The following is a 20103-nucleotide window of genomic DNA, read 5'->3' on the forward strand; positions in this document are numbered from 1 at the left end:
CTACCATGAGGGACTTTGTCAAACGCTTTACTGAAGTCCATATAGACGACATCCACGGCCCTTCCCTTGTCAACCATTCGAGTCACTTCTTCAAAAAACTCCACCAGGTTAGTGAGGCATGACCTCCCTCTCACAAAACCATGCTGTCTATCGTTAATGAGCTTATTCCTTTCTAAATGCGCATACATCCTATCTCTAAGAATCCACTCCAACAACTTCCCGACCACAGACGTCAAGCTCACCGGCCTATAATGACCCGGGTTATCCTTCCTACCCTTCTTAAATAACAGGACCACATTAGCTATCCTCCAATCCTCTGGGACTTCACCTGTGTCCAGTGACGAGACAAAGATTTGCATCAGAGGCCCAGCGATTTCATCTCTCGTCTCCCTGAGCAGCCTTGGATAGATTCCATCAGGCCCTGGGGATTTGTCAGTCTTTATATTCCCTAAAAAACCTAACACTTCCTCCCTTGTAATGGAGATTTTCTCTAACGGGTCAACACTCCCCTCCGAAACACTCCCAGTCAACACATCCCTCTCCTTTGTGAATACCGACGCAAAGTATTCATTTAGGATCTCCCCTACTTCTTTGGGCTCTAAGCATAATTCCCCACTTTTGTCCCTGAGAGGTCTGATTTTTTCCCTGACAATCCTTTTGCTCATAACGTATGAATAAAATGCCTTGGGATTCTCCTTAATCCTGTCTGCCAAGGACATTTTGTGACCCCTTTTTGTCCTTCTAATTCCTCGTTTGAGTTCTTTCCTACATTCTTTGTATTCCTCCAGAGCTCCCTCCGTTTTTAGCTGCCTGGACCTAACATACGCCTCTCTTTTCTTTATGACCAATCGCTCAATTTCCCTGGTTATCCACGGTTCTCGAGTCCTACCCTTCCTATCCTTCTTTTTTACAGGCACATGCCTATCCTGCAGCCCTAACAACTGTTCCTTAAAAGACTCCCACATGCCAGATGTGGATTTACCCTCAAACAGCCTCTCCCAATCAACAGCTGCCAAATTCTGCCCAATCCCACTAAAGTTAGCCTTCCCCCAATCCAACACCTTACCCTTGGGACACCACTCATCCTTTTCCATCACTATCCTAAAGCTAACAGAATTGTGGTCACTATTTGCCACATGTTCCCCTACCAAAACTTTGAAGACCTGACCGGGCTCATTCCCCAGTACCAGGTCCAGTATAGCCCCCTCTCTAGTCGGGCTATCTACCTCACATTTGTCCGGATTAAACTCCATCTGCCATCTCTCCACCCAAGTCTCCAACTGATCTATATCCTCTGATGGTCCTCATCGCTATCCGCAAATCCACCAACCTTTGTGTCGTCCGCAAACTTACTAATCAATCCAGTTACATTTTCCTCCAAATCATTCATATATGTAACACCCTGCTGATCACTATATGGGGCTACTATTTAACTGTTCGATTTACAGGATCCTGAATTCCTAGCAGTTGATGGTGAGCTGGTTAAATTTCCTGTTTACCCATAAATGCCAGTACAGGCTTGCATGGAAAGGATTTGAGTATGTTTAGCGCGGTGCCTCCAAAAATGGTATTGAGATAAACCTTATAATGAGAAAAGGTTTGGAACAACAAGGTAAACGGAATAACAAAAAAAATTAATAACAAATATAGTTAGCAGATATAAACAAGTAAAGAATCCCAAACTGAAGATTTTCCAATTAACAGTTTCAACCTGAGAAATGTTCAGAATATCACCAAGCACTTTGAATTTTAAATGTTGGGGCCCATCCGTTGGTGCACATCTGAAGAAAACCACATTCTGTTACCGTTCCTGTCTGATAGTACTCACTTAACCCCGACACACACACAGTCCAGACGGGTCTACGAGAGGGAAGATGAGGGAGCAAGCACGCGAGGCAGAGGTGCCGCGAGCTATCTGTGTAGTAACGCAGGTCCAGTGCGCTGAAGGCTGTCCTCCTCGGCAGTCATGAAAAACCAAGCAGTTCTACCTGAGAAAGATTCACTTCGAACTGAGTTTTTACTGCCTCCGAAAAGCTCCTCTCCAAAAACGTGGCTGTCCCTCTTCTGCACACTCCCTCCTCAGCTCTGCAGCTGCTTCACTTCCTGGCGCCTTTTTTTCCTCCCGCCCCCAGAGCAATCCCATTGGCCCAGCCCACATCACTCAACAAACAGCATCCTGTTCACAGCACCCGCCCGGCAAACAGGACACTGAAACCCACAAGGGACAAAGAACACTGGTAAATGTCTTCCCCACAAATTTTCCTCAGTCCCATACACATATATTACAAACAGCAAAGGTCCCAGCACCGATCCCTGAGGAATGTCACTTGTCACAGCCCTCCATTCAGAAATGCACCCTTCTACTGCTACCCTCTGTCTTCTTTGACTGAGTAAGAGTTTTAACAACACCAGGTTAAAGTCTAACAGGTTTATTTGGTAGCAAATGCCATTAGCAAATGCAAATGGCATTTGCTACCAAATACACCTGTTGGTCTTTAACCTGGTGTTGTTAAAACTCTTACTGTGTTTACCCCAGTCCAACGCCGGCATCTCCACTTCTTTGACCGAGCCAGTTTTGTATCCACCTTGCCAGCTCACCTCTGGTCCCATGCGACTTCACCTTCTGCACCAGTCTGCCATGAGGAATCTTGTCAACGGCCTTACTGAAGTCCATGTAGACAACATCCACTGCCCTACCCTCATCAATCATTTTTGTCACTTCTTCGAAAAACTCGATCACGTTAGTGAGACATGACCTCCCCTTCACAAAACCATGTTACCTCACACTAATGCGTCCACTTATTTCTAAGTTGGAATAAATCCTGTCTTGAAGAATCCTCTCCAATAATTTCCCTACCACTGATGTAAGGCTCAACGGCCTGTAATTACCTGGATTATTCTTGCTACTCTTCTTAAACAAAGGAATAACATTGGCTATTCTCCAATCCTCTGGGACCTCCCCTGTAGCCAGTGAGGAGACAAAGATTTCTCTCAATGCTTCAGCAATTTCCTCCCTTGCTTCGCTCAGTATTCTGGGGTATATCCCCATCAGGCCCTGGGGACTTGTCTACCTTGATGTTTCTCAAGAACCCCAATACCACCTCCTTTTTGATCTCAACATGATTCAAAGTATCTACACACCCTTTCCACCACGTCCTTCTCTGAGCTGCTGTGTGTGTGTGAGAGCTCTCACACACTGTGAGAGCTGCAGTGTGTGTAGGTGCGTGTGTGTGAACTGCTGTGTGTGATTTTTTGTGTGTGTGAGCTGCTGTGTCTGTGTGTGTGAGCTGCTGTGTCTGTGTGTGTGAGCTGCTGTGTCTGTGTGTGTGAGCTGCTGTGTCTGTGTGTGTGAGCTGCTGTGTCTGTGTGTGTGAGCTGCTGTGTCTGTGTGTGTGAGCTGCTGTGTCTGTGTGTGTGAGCTGCTGTGTCTGTGTGTGTGAGCTGCTGTGTCTGTGTGTGTGAGCTGCTGTGTCTGTGTGTGTGAGCTGCTGTGTCTGTGTGTGTGAGCTGCTGTGTCTGCGTGTGTGAGCTGCTGTGTCTGGGTGTGTGAGCTGCTGTGTGTGCGTGTGTGAGCTGCTGTGTGTGCGTGTGTGAGCTGCTGTGTGTGCGTGTGTGAGCTGCTGTGTGTGCGTGTGTGAGCTGCTGTGTGTGCGTGTGTGAGCTGCTGTGTCTGTGGGTGTGAGCTGCTGTGTGTGCGTGTGTGAGCTGCTGTGTGTGCGTGTGTGAGCTGCTGTGTCTGTGTGTGTGAGCTGCTGTGTCTGTGTGTGTGAGCTGCTGTGTCTGTGTGTGTGAGCTGCTGTGTCTGGGTGTGTGAGCTGCTGTGTCTGGGTGTGTGAGCTGCTGTGTCTGCGTGTGTGAGCTGCTGTGTCTGCGTGTGTGAGCTGCTGTGTCTGTGGGTGTGAGCTGCTGTGTGTGCGTGTGTGAGCTGCTGTGTGTGCGTGTGTGAGCTGCTGTGTGTGCGTGTGTGAGCTGCTGTGTCTGTGTGTGTGAGCTGCTGTGTCTGCGTGTGTGAGCTGCTGTGTCTGCGTGTGTGAGCTGCTGTGTCGGCGTGTGTGAGCTGCTGTGTCTGCGTGTGTGAGCTGCTGTGTGTGCGTGTGTGAGCTGCTGTGTGTGCGTGTGTGAGCTGCTGTGTGTGCGTGTGTGAGCTGCTGTGTGTGCGTGTGTGAGCTGCTGTGTGTGCGTGTGTGAGCTGCTGTGTGTGCGTGTGTGAGCTGCTGTGTGTGCGTGTGTGAGCTGCTGTGTGTGCGTGTGTGAGCTGCTGTGTGTGCGTGTGTGAGCTGCTGTGTGTGCGTGTGTGAGCTGCTGTGTGTGCGTGTGTGAGCTGCTGTGTGTGCGTGTGTGAGCTGCTGTATTGTGCGTGTGTGAGCTGCTGTGTCTGTGTGTGTGAGCTGCTGTGTCTGCGTGTGTGAGCTGCTGTGTCTGCGTGTGTGAGCTGCTGTGTCTGCGTGTGTGAGCTGCTGTGTCTGGGTGTGTGAGCTGCTGTGTCTGTGTGTGTGAGCTGCTGTGTCTGAGTGTGTGAGCTGCTGTGTCTGCGTGTGTGAGCTGCTGTGTCTGCGTGTGTGAGCTGCTGTGTCTGCGTGTGTGAGCTGCTGTGTCTGCGTGTGTGAGCTGCTGTGTCTGCGTGTGTGAGCTGCTGTGTCTGCGTGTGTGAGCTGCTGTGTCTGCGTGTGTGAGCTGCCGTGTCTGCGTGCGCGAGCTGCCGTGTCTGCGTGCGCGAGCTGCCGTGTCTGCGTGCGCGAGCTGCCGTGTCTGCGTGCGCGAGCTGCCGTGTCTGCGTGCGCGAGCTGCCGTGTCTGCGTGCGCGAGCTGCCGTGTCTGCGTGCGCGAGCTGCCGTGTCTGCGTGCGCGAGCTGCCGTGTCTGCGTGCGCGAGCTGCCGTGTCTGCGTGCGCGAGCTGCCGTGTCTGCGTGCGCGAGCTGCCGTGTCTGCGTGCGCGAGCTGCCGTGTCTGCGTGCGCGAGCTGCCGTGTCTTCGTGCGCGAGCTGCCGTGTGTGCGTGCGCGAGCTGCCGTGTGTGCGTGCGCGAGCTGCCGTGTGTGCGTGCGCGAGCTGCCGTGTGTGCGTGCCCGAGCTGCCGTGTGTGCGTGCGCGAGCTGCCGCGTGTGCGTGCGCGAGCTGCCGCGGGTGCGTGCGCGAGCTGCCGTGGGTGCGTGCGCGAGCTGCCCTGTGTGCGTGCGCGAGCTGCCCTGTGTGCGTGCGCGCGCTGCCCTGTGTGCGTGCGCGAGCTGCCCTGTGTGCGTGCGCGAGCTGCCGTGTCTGCGTGCGTGAGCTGCCGTGTCTGCGTGCGCGAGCTGCCGTGTCTGCGTGCGCGAGCTGCCGTGTCTGCGTGCGCGAGCTGCCGTGTCTGCGTGCGCGAGCTGCCGTGTCTTCGTGCGCGAGCTGCCGTGTGTGCGTGCGCGAGCTGCCGTGTGTGCGTGCGCGAGCTGCCGTGTGTGCGTGCGCGAGCTGCCGTGTGTGCGTGCGCGAGCTGCCGTGTGTGCGTGCGCGAGCTGCCGTGTGTGCGTGCGCGAGCTGCCGTGTGTGCGTGCGCGAGCTGCCGCGTGTGCGTGCGCGAGCTGCCGCGTGTGCGTGCGCGAGCTGCCGCGTGTGCGTGCGCGAGCTGCCGCGGGTGCGTGCGCGAGCTGCCCTGTGTGCGTGCGCGAGCTGCCCTGTGTGCGTGCGCGAGCTGCCCTGTGTGCGTGCGCGCGCTGCCCTGTGTGCGTGCGCGAGCTGCCCTGTGTGCGTGCGCGAGCTGCCGTGTGTGCGTGCGCGAGCTGCCGTGTGTGCGTGCGCGAGCTGCCGTGTGTGCGTGCGCGAGCTGCCGTGTGTGCGTGCGCGAGCTGCCGTGTGTGCATGAGCTGCCATGTATGCGTGAGAGCTGCTGTGTTGGTGTGTGTGTCATCTGATGTGTGTGTGAGCTGTGTGTGTGTGTGTGTCTGCTGCAGTGTGAGCGTGAGCTGCGAACAAAGAAATTTACAGCACACTAACAGGCCCTTCGGCCCTCCAAGCCTGCACCGACCATGCTACCTGACTTAACTAAAACCCCCGACACTTCCGGGGACCATATCCCTCTATTCCCATCTCGTTCATGTACTTGTCAAGACGCCCCTTAAGAGTCACGACCGTATCTGCGACCACTACCTCCCCTGGTAATGAGTTCCCGGCATCCACCACTCTCTGTGTAAAAAATCTGCCTCGTACATCTCTTTTAAAACTTCCCCTCGCACATTAAACCTATGCCCCCTCGTAATTGACTCTTCCACGCTGGGAAAAAGCTTCTGACTATCCACTCTGTCCATGCCTCTCGTAAACTTGTAGACTTCTATCAGGTCTCCCCTCAACCTCCGCCGCTCCAGTGAGAACAAACCAAGTTTCTCCAACCTCTCCTCATAGCTAATGCCCTCCATACCAGGCAACATCCTGGTAAATCTTTTCTGTACCCTCTCCAAAGCCTCCATATCCTTCTGGTAGTATGGCGACCAGAATTGAACACTATATTCCAAGTGCGGCCTCACTAAGGTTCTATAAAGCGTCAACATGACTTGCCAATACCCCGGCCGATGAAGGCAAGCATGCCGTATGCCTTCTTGGCTACCTTCTCCTGGCTTGGGTCACTGTCTGTGTGGAGTTTGCACATTCTCCTCGTGTCTGCGTGGGTTTCCTCCGGGTGCTCCGGTCCAAAGATGTGCAGGTTAGGTTGATTGGCCATGCTAAAAATTGCCCTTAGTGTTCTGAGATGCGTAGGTTAGAGGCATAAGTGGGTGAATATGTAGGGATATGGGGGTAGGGCCTGGGTGGGATTGTGGTCGGTGCAGACTCGATGGGCCGAATGGCCTCTTTCTGTACTGTAGGGTTTCTATGATTTCCACCTGCATTGCCACTTTCAGTGACCTGTGTACCTGTACACCCAGATCCCTTTGCCTATCAATACTCCTAAGGGTTCTGCCTTTTACTGGATATTTCCAATCTGTATTAGACCTTCCAAAATGCATTACCTCACATTTGTCCGGATTAAACTTCATCTGCCATCTCTCCGCCCAAGTCTCCAACTGATCTATATCCTGCTGTATCCTCTGATGGTCCTCATCGCTATCCGCAAATCCACCAACCTTTGTGTCGTCCGCAAACTTACCAATCAATCCAGTTACATTTTCCTCCAAATCATTTATATATATATTACAAACAGCAAAGAACAAAGAACAATACAGCACAGGAACAGGCCCTTCGGCCCTCCAAGCCTGTGCCGCTCCCTGGTCCAAACTAGAGCATTCTTTTGTATCCCTCCATTCCCACTCCGTTCATATAGCTGTCTAGATACGTCTTAAATGTTCCCAGTGTGTCCGCCTCCACCACCTTGCCTGGCAGCGCATTCCAGGCCCCCACCACCCTCTGTGTAAAATATGTCCTTCTGATATCTGTGTTAAACCTCCCCCCCTTCACCTTGAACCTATGACCCCTCGTGAACGTCACCACTGACCTGGGGAAAAGCTTCACATCGTTCATCCTATCTATGCCTTTCATAATTTTATACACCTCTATTAAGTCTCCCCTCATCCTCCGTCTTTCCAGGGAGAACAACCCCAGTTTACCCAATCTCTCCTCATAACTAAGCCCCTCCATACCAGGCAACATCCTGGTAAACCTCCTCTGTACTCTCTCCAAAGCCTCCACGTCCTTCTGGTAGTGTGGCGACCAGAACTGGACGCAGTATTCCAAATGCGGCCAAACCAACGTTCTATACATCTGCAACATCAGACCCCAGCTTTTATACCCTGTGCCCCGTCCTATAAAGGCAAGCATGCCATATGCCTTCTTCACCACCTTCTCCACCTGTGACGTCACCTTCAAGGATCTGTGGACTTGCACACCCAGGTCCCTCTGCGTATCTACACCCTTTATGGTTCTGCCATTTATCGTATAGCTTCTCCCTACATTATTTCTACCAAAATGCATCACTTCGCATTTATCAGGATTGAACTCCATCTGCCATTTCTTTGCCCAAATTTCCAGCCTATCTATATCCTTCTGTAGCCTCTGACAATGCTCCTCACTATCTGCAAGTCCTGCCAATTCTGTGTCGTCCGCAAATTTACTGATCACCCCAGTTACACCTTCTTCCAGATCGTTTATATAAATCACAAACAGCAGAGGTCCCAATACAGAGCCCTGCGGAACACCACTAGTTACAGGCCTCCAGCCGGAAAAAGACCCTTCCACTACCACCCTCTGTCTTCTGTGACCAAGCCAGTTCTCCACCCATCTAGCCACCTCCCCCTTTATCCCATGAGATCCAACCTTTTGCACCAGCCTACCATGAGGGACTTTGTCAAACGCTTTACTAAAGTCCATCTAGACGACTTCCACGGCCCTTCCCTCGTCAACCATTCTAGTCACTTCTTCAAAAAACTCCACCAGGTTAGTGAGGCATGACCTCCCACTCTCAAAGCCATGCTGACTATTGTTAATGAGTTTATTCCTTTCTAAATGCGCATACATCCTATCTCTAAGAATCTTCTCCAACAACTTCCCCACCACGTACGTCAAGCTCACCGGCCTATAATGACCCGGGTTGTCCTTCCTATCCTTCTTAAATAACGGGACCACATTAGCTATCCTCCAATCCTCTGGGACTTCACCTGTGAGAAGTTTAACAACACCAGGTTAAAGTCCAACAGGTTTATTTGGTAGCAAAAGCCACACAAGCTTGTGTGGCTTTTGCTACCAAATAAACCTGTTGGACTTTAACCTGGTGTTGTTAAACTTCTTACTGTGTTTACCCCAGTCCAACGCCGGCATCTCCACATCATGACTTCACCTGTGTCCAGTGACGAGACGAAGATTTGCGTCAGAGGCCCAGTGATTTCATCTCTCGTCTCCCTGAGCAGCCTGGGATAGATTCCATCAGGCCCTGGGGATTTGTCAGTCTTTATATTCTCTAACAAACCTAACACTTCCTCCCTTGTAATGGACATTTTCTCCAACGGTTCAACTCTCCCCTCCGAGACACTCCCAGTCAACACATCCCTCTCCTTTGTGAATACCGACGCAAAGTATTCATTTAGGATTTCCCCTACTTCTTTGGGCTCTAAGCATAATTCCCCACTTTTGTCCCTGAGAGGTCTGATTTTTCCCCTGACAATCCTTTTGTTCCGAACGTATGAATAAAATGCCTTGGGATTCTCCTTAATCCTGTCTGCCAAGGACATTTCGTGACCCCTTTTTGCCCTTCTAATTGCCCGTTTGAGTTCTTTCCTACTTTCTTTGTACTCCTCCAGAGCTCCCTCTGTTTTTAGCTGCCTGGACCTAACATACGCCTCTCTTTTCTTTTTGACCAGTCCCTCAATTTCCCTGGTTATCCACGGTTCCCAAATCCTACCCTTCCTATCCTTTTTTACAGGCACATGCCTGTCCTGTAGCCCTAACAACTGTTCCTTAAAAGACTCCCACATGCCAGATGTGGATTTACCCTCAAACAGCCTCTCCCAAAGGTCCCAGCACTGATCCCTGAGGAACACCACTTGTCACAGTGTGTGCGTGAGCTGCCATGTGTGTGTGTGAGCTGCTGTTCATTTGTGTCAGCTGCTGTGTGTGTGAGAATGTGTGTGAGAGCTGCTGTGTGTGCGTGTGTGAGCTGTTGTGAATGTGTGTGAGCCGCTGTGTGTGTGAGCCGCTGTGTGTGTGAGCCGCTGTGTGTGTGAGCCGCTGTGTGTGTGAGCCGCTGTGTGTGTGAGCCGCTGTGTGTGTGAGCCGCTGTGTGTGTGAGCCGCTGTGTGTGTGAGCCGCTGTGTGTGTGAGCCGCTGTGTGTGTGAGCCGCTGTGTGTGTGAGCCGCTGTGTGTGTGAGCCGCTGTGTGTGTGAGCCGCTGTGTGTGTGAGCCGCTGTGTGTGTGAGCCGCTGTGTGTGTGAGCCGCTGTGTGTGTGAGCCGCTGTGTGTGTGAGCCGCTGTGTGTGTGAGCCGCTGTGTGTGTGAGCCGCTGTGTGTGTGAGCCGCTGTGTGTGTGAGCCGCTGTGTGTGTGAGCCGCTGTGTGTGTGAGCCGCTGTGTGTGTGAGCCGCTGTGTGTGTGAGCCGCTGTGTGTGTGAGCCGCTGTGTGTGTGAGCCGCTGTGTGTGTGAGCCGCTGTGTGTGTGAGCCGCTGTGTGTGTGAGCCGCTGTGTGTGTGAGCCGCTGTGTGTGTGAGCCGCTGTGTGTGTGAGCCGCTGTGTGTGTGAGCCGCTGTGTGTGTGTGTGTGAGCCGCCGTGTGTGTGTGTGTGAGCCGCCGTGTGTGTGTGTGTGAGCCGCCGTGTGTGTGTGTGTGAGCCGCCGTGTGTGTGAGAGCCGCCGTGTGTGCGCGCCAGCCGCCGTGTGTGCGCACGCCTGAGGGCCGCTGCGCGTGCGCGAGAGCTGCTGTGTGTCTGTGCGTGATCTGCTTGTGTGAGAGTGAGGAACAGATGGTTGAAACAGTGAGAAATGCTTTAGAGGTTGCAGATGAATACACATTAGTGCATAAATTGAAATCTAGGTTCCGAGAACAATTTCATTCCGTGAGGGATAGAAATTGGGAAAGAGGGAGATCCTTCAATGAAAAACAAAAAGTAGATCACACTGGGAACAGTTTACCATCTGTGAAAAAAGAAAGCCAAGAGGGTGAAAAAGAGGTGAAGACATCAGGTGTTTTCACAGTAATAAGGTGGGACCCAATATGTCACAGTGCTGGTGGCTTAAGAAAGGCACTCCGAAAAAGGATGTAGTAACAGATGCTCAACCAGTGGGATTATTTAAGGCATTGAAGTAAATCTCAAGAGAAGTCGAGGAGCTGAAGGAGAGTGCACACCCTAGGCGTAGGCTGGATAGTAAGATAGCGCCCGATCTTTTCAAAGACTTCATCTGTGTGGATAATGTTTACTCAGGTAGAGTGGGGGAGGAGGTGAAGAAGTTAAAATATTGAGAGATATGGGAGGTAGTCTGTCTCTAATAGTAAGAGATGAAAATATTTGCACTCCTTTTGAAATCTTGGTAATCTGTGGAATAAATGGAGAGAGGAGTAATGTTCCCCTGTGTAAGATAAGGCTAGAAAGTCCAATCAAGACAGGGGAAGTAATAGTGGGAGTGATGGAAAAATTGGCTATCCAGGAATACAGTTTATCCTTAGAAAAGATGTAGCTGGATCACAGGTAGGAGCACTGCCTATTGTAGTGGAAAAGCCAAACGAAACCCAGGGAACTGAGGAGTTTTTCCGGACTGTGTGGTGACAAGATCCCACAGCCATAAGTTAAAACAGGGAGGGAGAACAAAAGAAAAAGATGAAGGAGTTGAGGTCCAGTTAGCTAACACTCTGTAGGTAGAGGATCAGGCAGAGATGTTTAGTTCTGAAAGATAAATGGAGTTACAACTGAAAGATGAGACAATAAAGGATTTATATCATAAAGCCTACATGGAAAATGAATCAAACTGTATCAAACTTTAAGGATAAAATTTAATGGTGAAATGGGATGTAAGTGCAGTTGAGAAATGGGCAGAAGTTCACCAGATTGTGTTGCCGATAGAATATAGACTGAAAGTATTGCAGGTAGCATATGAATTACCTGTAGGAGGTCATCAAGGAGTGAACAAGCCTCAGGCTATGATACAGAAGCATTTTTATTGGCCTGGATTACATAAAGATGTGGTTGAATTTTGCCGTACCTGTCACTCGTGTCAGATGGTAGGAAAGGCACAGGCAGTGATAAAACTAGCGCCTTTGATACTAATTCTCGCATTTGAAGAACCTTTTACACGGGTTATAATTGATTGTGTCGGTCCCCTTCCTCAAACCAAAAGTGCGAACCAGTATTTGCTAACCGTAATGGATGTGTCTATCAGGTTTCAAGAGGCAATTCCTTCACAGAATGTCAAGGCAAAATGATTGTGGAGGAGTTGCTTGCTTCTTTACCCGCTACGGATTACCCAGGGAGTTTCAGTCAGACCAAGGGTCCAATTTTACTGCCAAATTATTTAAGGAGGTCATGGATAATTTAGGCAGCAAACACTTTACATCAAGTGCATATCATCCTGAATCTGAGAGCATTGGAAAGGTGGCAGCAGACCCTAAAGACCATGTTGAGGACTTACTGCCAGGATTGGGCGGCACGGTAGCACAGTGGTTAGCACTGCTGCTTCACAGCTCCAGGGTCCCGGGTTCGATTCCCGGCTCGGGTCACTGTCTGTGTGGAGTTTGCACATTCTCCTCGTGTCTGCATGGGTTTCCTCTGGGTGCTCCGGTTTCCTCCCACAGTCCAAAGATGTGCGGGTTAGGTTGATTGGCCAGGTTAAAAATTGCCCCTTAGAGTCCTGAGATGCATAGGTTAGAGGGATTAGCGGGTAAAATATGTGGGGGTAGGGCCTGGGTGGGATTGTGGTCGGTGCAGACTCGATGGGCCGAATGGCCTCCTTCTGCACTGTAGGGTTTCTATGATTTCTATGATTACCCAACTGATTGGGATAAAGGTTATATTAAAGGTTATATCCCTTTATATTATTTGCTCTTAGAGATGTTCCAAATGAATGGACTCAGTTTACACCATTTGAATTGAAATTCGGACACAAAGTAAGAGGACCTTTAAAATTAATTAAGGAAAAGTTGGTCGGCCCAAAGTCAGAGATCTCACAGTTGGATTATGTATCTGAGGTGAGAGAAAGATTAAACAGAGTGGGTGAATTGGCTAGACAACAGATGAAGGTGGCATAGCACCGAATGAAGCAAGAAGCAGATAAGAAATCTAAAATTTGTATGTTTCCCCTGGGGATAAAATATCGGTGTTATTACCAGTGGTAGGTTTAGTGTTCCCTATCAGATTGAGAAGAAGTTAAGTCAGGTGAATTATCTGGTAAAGATGCCAGATGGAAAGAAAATGTATAGCGTATGTCATGTGAACATGCTAAACAGTACTATGATGTGGAGATGCCGGCGTTGGACTGGGGTAAACACAGTAAGAAGTTTAACAACACCAGGTTAAAGTCCAACAGGTTTATTTGGTAGCAAAAGCCACACAAGCTTTCGAAGCTCTAAGCCCCTAAGTAGGGGCTTAGAGCTTCGAAAGCTTGTGTGGCTTTTGCTACCAAATAAACCTGTTGGACTTTAACCTGGTGTTGTTAAACTTCTTACTGTGTAAACAGTACTATGACAGGGAAAGGGAACTGGAGAAACTGGTGTTAGTTACTACCACTCATGATGAAGAATCAAATCCAGATAATTTGAGTTTTGATGTGCCTCAGAATAAATTGAATAATTAAGAAATCCTCAAGGAATGGAATAGGGAAGTGAACTATCTGACCCAGGAACAGAGGACTGAATTGAAAGACTTGTTACAGTGCTATGAGGACCTATGTAGAAATAGAATGGGAAGGCCTAATGCCATCATACATGAAGTTGAGGTAGGGAATGCTGTTCCGATAAAACAACACCCTTATCGGCTTAATCCTCTCAAAGCAGCGCAGATTCAGAAGGAAGCGGAAAGCGATGCTACAAGAAGATATCATAGAGCCGAGTCAAAGCGAGTGGAGTTCACCGCTCGTGTTGGTTCCCAAACCTGATGTGCTCAACAATTCTGTGTAGATTATTGGAAGGTCAATGCTGTGACTAAATCTGACTCATACTCAATTCCAAGGCTGGAGGATTGTGTGGAAAAAGTAGGACAAGCTACTTGCATCACAAAGTTGGACTTACTTTGCGGTTACTGGCAAGTACCTTTGTCAGAGAGAGCAAAAGAAGTTTCTACTTTTGTAACCCCAAATGGGCTATATAAATTTAAAGTAATGCCCTTTGGGATGAAAAACGCACCAGCTACTTTTCAAAGGCTTATGAGCAGTGTTGTTCCAGGATTGACTAATTGTGCTGTCTACATAGATGATCTTTAGCCATTCATGGAAAAATCATATGGAGTATTTGGCAGAGCTCTTCGAGAGACTATGGAAGGCAAATTTGGTTATAAACTTAGTAAAAACAACTTGCAAAGGCGGAAGTGACATCGTTAGGGCACAACATTGGATACGGACGGATAACACCAAGAAATGTGAAGACGAAGGCCACCGAGAAACTTCCAAGACCATCCTCGAAGAAGGAAGTGCTACAATTTTTGGGATTGAGTGGATTCGAATGATTTGGATGAGAATTTAGTAGGCATGGTTAGTAAGTTTGCAGATGACATCAAGATTGGTGGCATAGTGGACAGTGAAGAAGGTTATCCTGGATTGCAACGCAATCTTGATCAATTGGGCCAGTGGGCTGCTGAATGGCAGATGGAGTTTAATTTAGATAAATGCGAGATGATGCATTTTGGTCGATTGAACTAGGATAGGACTTATTCAGTTCATGGTAGAGCGTTGGGGAGAGTTTTAGAACAAAGAGATCTAGGGTACAGGTTCATAGTTCCTTGAAAGTGGAGTCAGAGGTGGACAGAGTGGTGAAGAAGCCATTTGTCATGCTTGGTTTCATTGGTCAGAACATTGAATACAGGAGTTAGGACATCTTGTTGAAGTTGTACAAGACATTGGTAAGGCCACACTTGGAATACTGTTGTGGTCACTATTATAGAAAGAATATTATTAAACTAGAAAGAATACAGAAAAGATTTACTAGGATGCTACCGGGACTTGATGGTTTGAGTTATAAGGAGAGGCTGGATAGACTGGGACTTTTTACCCTGGAGCGTAGGAGGCTTAGGGGTGATCTTATAGAAGTCTATAAAATAATGAAGGGCACAGATCAGCTAGATAGTCAACATCTTTTCTCAAAGGTAGGGGAGTTTAAAACTAGAGGACATAGGTTTAAGGTGAGAGGGGAGAGATACAAAAGGGTCTAGAGGGGCATTTTTGTCACACAGAGGGTGGTGAGTGTCTGGAACAAGCTGCCAGAGGTAGTAGTAGAGGCGGGTACAATTTTGTCTTTTAAAAAGCGTTTAGACAGTTACATGGGTAAGATGGGTTTAGAGGAATATGGGCCAAATGCGGGCTATTAGGACTAGCTTAGGGGTTAAAAAAAGGGTGGCATGGACAAGTTGGGCCAAAGGGCCTGTTTCCATACTGTAAACCTCTATGACTCTACAGGAAATTTGTACCAAACTTTAGTGGCACTGTTGCTGGATTTATTAAAAAAAGAATATGAAATTTTGGTGGACAAAACAATGCCAGGAGGCATTTGAGAACTTAAAAGCAGTGTTAACCACCGCACCCGTTTTAACCACGTGAAACTTTTTGAAATCCTTCAAAGTCGCCATCGATGCCAGTGATGTAGGTATTGGAGCTGTGTTACAGGAGGATGATTGTGGAATTGTGGTTATTTTTCAAAAAAACTACACATCAACCAGAAAATATATTCAGCAATTGAAAACGAGTTATTGAGTTCAATAATGGCCTTATAACATTTTAATGTTTACGTTGCAAACAATGCATCAGAAACAATTGTGTATACCGATTACGATCCTTTGACATTTTTCAAACGATTTATGGACAAGAACACCAGATTATCTCGTTGGAGTCTCATGTCACAAGCATTTAATTGACAGATTGTACATGTTTCGGATCATCAAAATGTTATCGTGGATGCTTTATTGCAAGTATTGCAACATGAAGCGATGTTGATGGATCATTTTTTTCTTAAGGGGGGAAGTTGAGTAGAGTAATTATAGATTGAGGAGTAGAATGTTAGAATTTGGTGTTTATAAAATTATTTAAAAATTGTAAAATGCAAAGAAGAGAAAGCATTGTACGATTCTGTTAAAAGGTGATGTTTTTTCTGTGCTTAGAAAGTTTTTTAAAAATGCAGGTGCGTTTGCGATCCCTTCTGAAACATTTGTATAGAAGGCCAAACTGCAGTGTTTCTTTGGTAACAGGCTTTCAGGCTTTATAGAGTTTTAAATTTTTTTGAATTTAGTCAAATCAATTTGACACTGAACAGGCTTTTGATTTTAATCAATCAGTTTAAATCAGGCACTTGGATACCAGCAACCTTTTGAATTTGATGGTTTTGGCAACCTGGGACCAAGAATATTGCAGGGGATGTAGAGATGTCATCAGAGATATAAAAGAAGAAGGCAGTGGGACAATAAGCAGAGGGAGCAACTGCCATTTGCCGGAGCAACTGCCATTTGCCAGAGTAACTGCCTCATCCATTTCTTGGAGAAAGCATTATCTTGATCACGAAGTTACCAGAGAAAACAGAAGTTCCAGTAGAAGAATCAACAGAGAAAGCCCAGAATATTCCGGAAGATGCCAAACCTAGTTGTAATTTAGAGATTGACTCACATTCAATTTTTTTGTTAATAAGTGGGAATTGTATTTATCTAAACAGCATTCTATTTGAATCGTGTTTTATTCAGTTTGTTAATAGTTTGTTCACTGCTAGTGAGATAAATAAATTGTTACTTGTCGGTTTTAGAGAGAGTGTCAGGTCGTTATTTTTATTTAACCACTAAACGTTGCTGAAGTGCAGATCATACTACTTCACACTCACTTTTACAGATTATGAGGCGAGATACTCCTTTTTGAATGGTTAGGTGTTAGTTCTTAGAGGGCCGATCCACCTCTTCTTCATAACAGTATATGACAAACAACAAGGGTCCCAGCACCAATCCCTGTGGTACACTACTGGGTAAACACAGTAAGAAGTCTAACAACACCAGGTTAAAGTCCAACAGGTTTATTTGGTAGCAAATGCCACTAGCGTTCGGAGCGCTGCTCCTTTGTCAGTTGGAGTGGGAGATCTGCTCACAAACAGGGCATACAGAGACACAAACTCAATTTACAGAATAATGATTGGAATGCGATTCTTTACAGCTAATCAAGTTTTAAAGGTACAGACAATGTGAGTGGAGAGAGCATTAAGCACATTGTACATAGGTACATTGGGGAAACCATACAGACGCTATGACAACGGATGAATGAACACCGCTCGACAATCACCAGGCAAGACTGTTCTCTTCCTGTTGGGGAGCACTTCAGTGGTCACGGGCATTCGGCCTCTGATCTTCGGGTCAGCGTTCTCCAAGGTGGCCTTCACAACACACGACAACGCAGAGTCGCAGAGCAGAAACTGATAGCCAAGTTCCGCACACATGAGGACGGCCTCAACTGGAATCTTGGGTTCATGTCACACTATCTGTAACCCCCACAACTTGCCTGGACTTGCAACATCTCACTAGCTGTCCTGTCTGGTGACAATACACGTCTCTTTAACCTGTGCTTAATGCTCTCTCCACTCACATTGTCTGTACCTTTAAGACTTGATTAGCTGTAAAGAATTGCATTCCAATCATTATTCTGCAAATTGAGTTTGTGTCTTTATATGCCCTGTTTGTGAGCAGATCTCCCGCTCCACCTGACGAAGGAGCAGCGCTTCGAAAGCTAATGGCGTTTGCTACCAAATAAACCTGTTGGACTTTAACCTGGTGTTGTGAGACTTCTTACTGTGTTTACACCAGTCCAACGCCGGCATCTCCACATCATGTACACTACTGGGTACATGCTTCCAATCACAAAAGCAACCCTCCACCATCACCCTTTACCTCTTATTAACAAGCCAATTTTGAATCCAATTTGCCAATTTAGCTTGGATCCCATGTAACCTGTTGGACCAGCCTTCCATGTGGGACCTTTTCAGAGGCCTTACTGAAGTCCATGTGAACAACATCAACTGCACAACCCTCATCAATAAATTTAGTTACCTTTTCAAAAAACTTAATTAAATTAGATAGACAAGATTTCCCAGGATCTCCAACCAACAAATCCATGCTGACTGTCCCTGATCAGTCCCCGATCAATCCCTGCCTGTTCAAGTGTTGAATAATCCTGTTCCTCAGAATTTTTTCCAATAATTTCCCTCTGATATTAGACTAACTGGCCTATAATTACCTGGCATAGCCCTGCTATCCTCCAATCATTTAGCAGACGATGAAGATTTAAATATCTCCATTCAGGACCTCTGCAATCTCTCTCTCCCCCCGCCCCATTGCAGCCCAGGATACATCATCAGCCCCTGGGGATTTATGCACCTTTATGTCCACTAAAGCATCTACTACCTCCTCCTTGTCGAACTTCTTGAATGTTTTGGAGCTGCACACATCACTCCCGATTTGTGCCTTGTGGATGGTGGACAGGCTTTGGGGAGTCAGGAAGTGAGTTACTCTCTGGAGGATTCTCAACCTCTGACCTGCTCTGGTAGCCACTGTATTTATATAACTAGTCCAATTCGGTTTCTGAATTAAACCATATCTGATTCTGGTTGTGAAAAAGTTCCACTGCGATTGACAAACTCTTAAACTGCTGTTGTGACAATGAGAGAAACACAATCAAACAAGGTTAACTAATACCATACTTTATTCACTTGTGATAATAATGGTTGGTGATCAGTGTACCTGTCATTTCTGTGGGAGTATGCTGCTGTTCTAACATCTGAATCTGAACCTTGCCCAGGAGACTACTCAGTACCATGATGGCTGGGCCCACAGACTAGAAAGCGTGCCACTCCTGTCCATCACTCATCGGTACACCTGCTTCTTATTTCAGATTCTGGCTGGAGAGCAGAAATTAACCCTTCAACCAACAAGGTGACACAGTTTGAGTTTGATGTTGTGATTGGAGCTGATGGCCGGAGAAACACACTGGAAGGTAAGCGTAGTAAAATGGAAAGGGGAGTGATGGAGGGATTGAATTCTCTGAGGGAGTGGGGAGGAGGGATGGGGAGAGTGAATTCTCCGAGGGAGTGGGGATGAGTGTTCGAGAGGGAATGAATTCTCTGAGGGAGTGGGGACGAGTGATGGGGAGATCAACAACAATCCCACTCTATCACCAAAACCCCATGTATTTACCCTCCTAATCCCCCTGAACTAGGGTCAATTTAGCATTGCCAATCAACCTAACCCACACATCTTTGGACTGTAGGAGGAAACCGGAGCACCTGGAGGAAACCCATGCAGACATGGGGAGAATATGCAGACTCCGCACAGACTGTGACCCAAGTCAGGAATCAAACCCGGGTCCCTGGCACTGTGAGGCACAAGTGCTAAGCACTGTGCCACCGTGCTGCCTCTAGGGGGAGAGAAGGAGTGATGAGGACAGAGTGAAGTCTTTGAGGGAGTGGGGGGGAGTGATGGGGAGAGTAAATTCTCCGAGGGACCGAGAAGGAATGATGGGGAGAGAGTGAATTCTCCGAGGGAGAGAGAAGGAGTGACGGGTGAATTCTCCGAGGGAGGGAGAGGGAGTGATGGGAGAGAATGAATTCTCCAAGGGAGTGGGGCGGAATGATGGAGACAGTGAATTCTCCAAGGAAGAGAGTGAGGAATAGGGAGTTTCAGGATAAGCTAGGAGTCAAAGAACAAAGAAAATTACAGCACAGGAACAGGCCCTGCTGCCCGACAGACTCTCTGATCTTCAGTTCCACCCTCTCCTTGGACATTGCACACTCTTTTTGTCACTCGTTTATAATTGCAGATTTTATTAATTGAGTTGAAATTTCACCAATTGCTGTGGTGAGATTTGAACCCGTGTGCTCCAGAGCATTAGCCTGGATCTCTGGATAACTAATCCACTGATATTACCATATGCCACCACCTTCTCTTGTATTCTTTCTCTGCCTAATCCCACATGATATCTTACTATATCCGACTCTAGTGTCCTTTTGATCTTTTGTGCATCTTGTCTCTGCTTTCTAATGCTTTGTTCATCTTCCTGCCAAATGGAGGGTCAGGGTTGAGTACAGCAGGTAGCTCAGCCCATGACTAACTCTGTCTTCCTGTTTAAGGTTTTAGGAGAAAGGAGTTCCGAGGGAAACTCGCAATTGCGATCACTGCCAACTTCATTAACCGGCACACACGGGAGGAAGCCCAGGCCGAGGAGATTAGTGGCGTCGCCTTCATTTTCAACCAGAAATTCTTCCAGGACCTGAAGGAAGCCACAGGTTTGTGTTGGATTGATCCCAATGCTGAAAGTTCCAGTTAACTTCAGGAATTCAGTCTCTTGAGACACACGTTTTCTCTCCCCTTGGTGTAGAGAAATGTTTCCTGACATCACCCCTGAATGCCCTGGCTCGAATTTTAATATTATGTTTCTTTGATTCATTCAAGGGCTGTGGGCTTTGATGGCTAGACCAGAATTTATTGCACATTCCTAACTG

General features: G+C 47.8%; 1 protein-coding gene across 9 annotated transcripts in view; it reads left to right on the forward strand.

The window, feature by feature from the left end:
- Positions 1-20103, forward strand: part of LOC144498728 (protein-methionine sulfoxide oxidase mical3a-like) — a 702250-nt gene that overhangs the window by 144086 nt on the left and 538061 nt on the right. For all 9 annotated transcript variants that reach the window (XR_013498748.1, XM_078220302.1, XM_078220301.1 and 6 more), the window contains exons 5-6: positions 18498-18599; positions 19732-19887. Coding sequence is in view for 8 of the 9 variants with exons in the window: in XM_078220302.1 (XP_078076428.1) it covers positions 18498-18599; positions 19732-19887 (258 nt within the window). In the remaining variant the exon portion in view is untranslated. The remainder of the gene's footprint in view (positions 1-18497; positions 18600-19731; positions 19888-20103) is intronic.

The sequence above is a fragment of the Mustelus asterias genome, chromosome 9 (genome assembly GCF_964213995.1).
Source record: "Mustelus asterias chromosome 9, sMusAst1.hap1.1, whole genome shotgun sequence".
Taxonomy (NCBI): domain Eukaryota; kingdom Metazoa; phylum Chordata; class Chondrichthyes; order Carcharhiniformes; family Triakidae; genus Mustelus; species Mustelus asterias.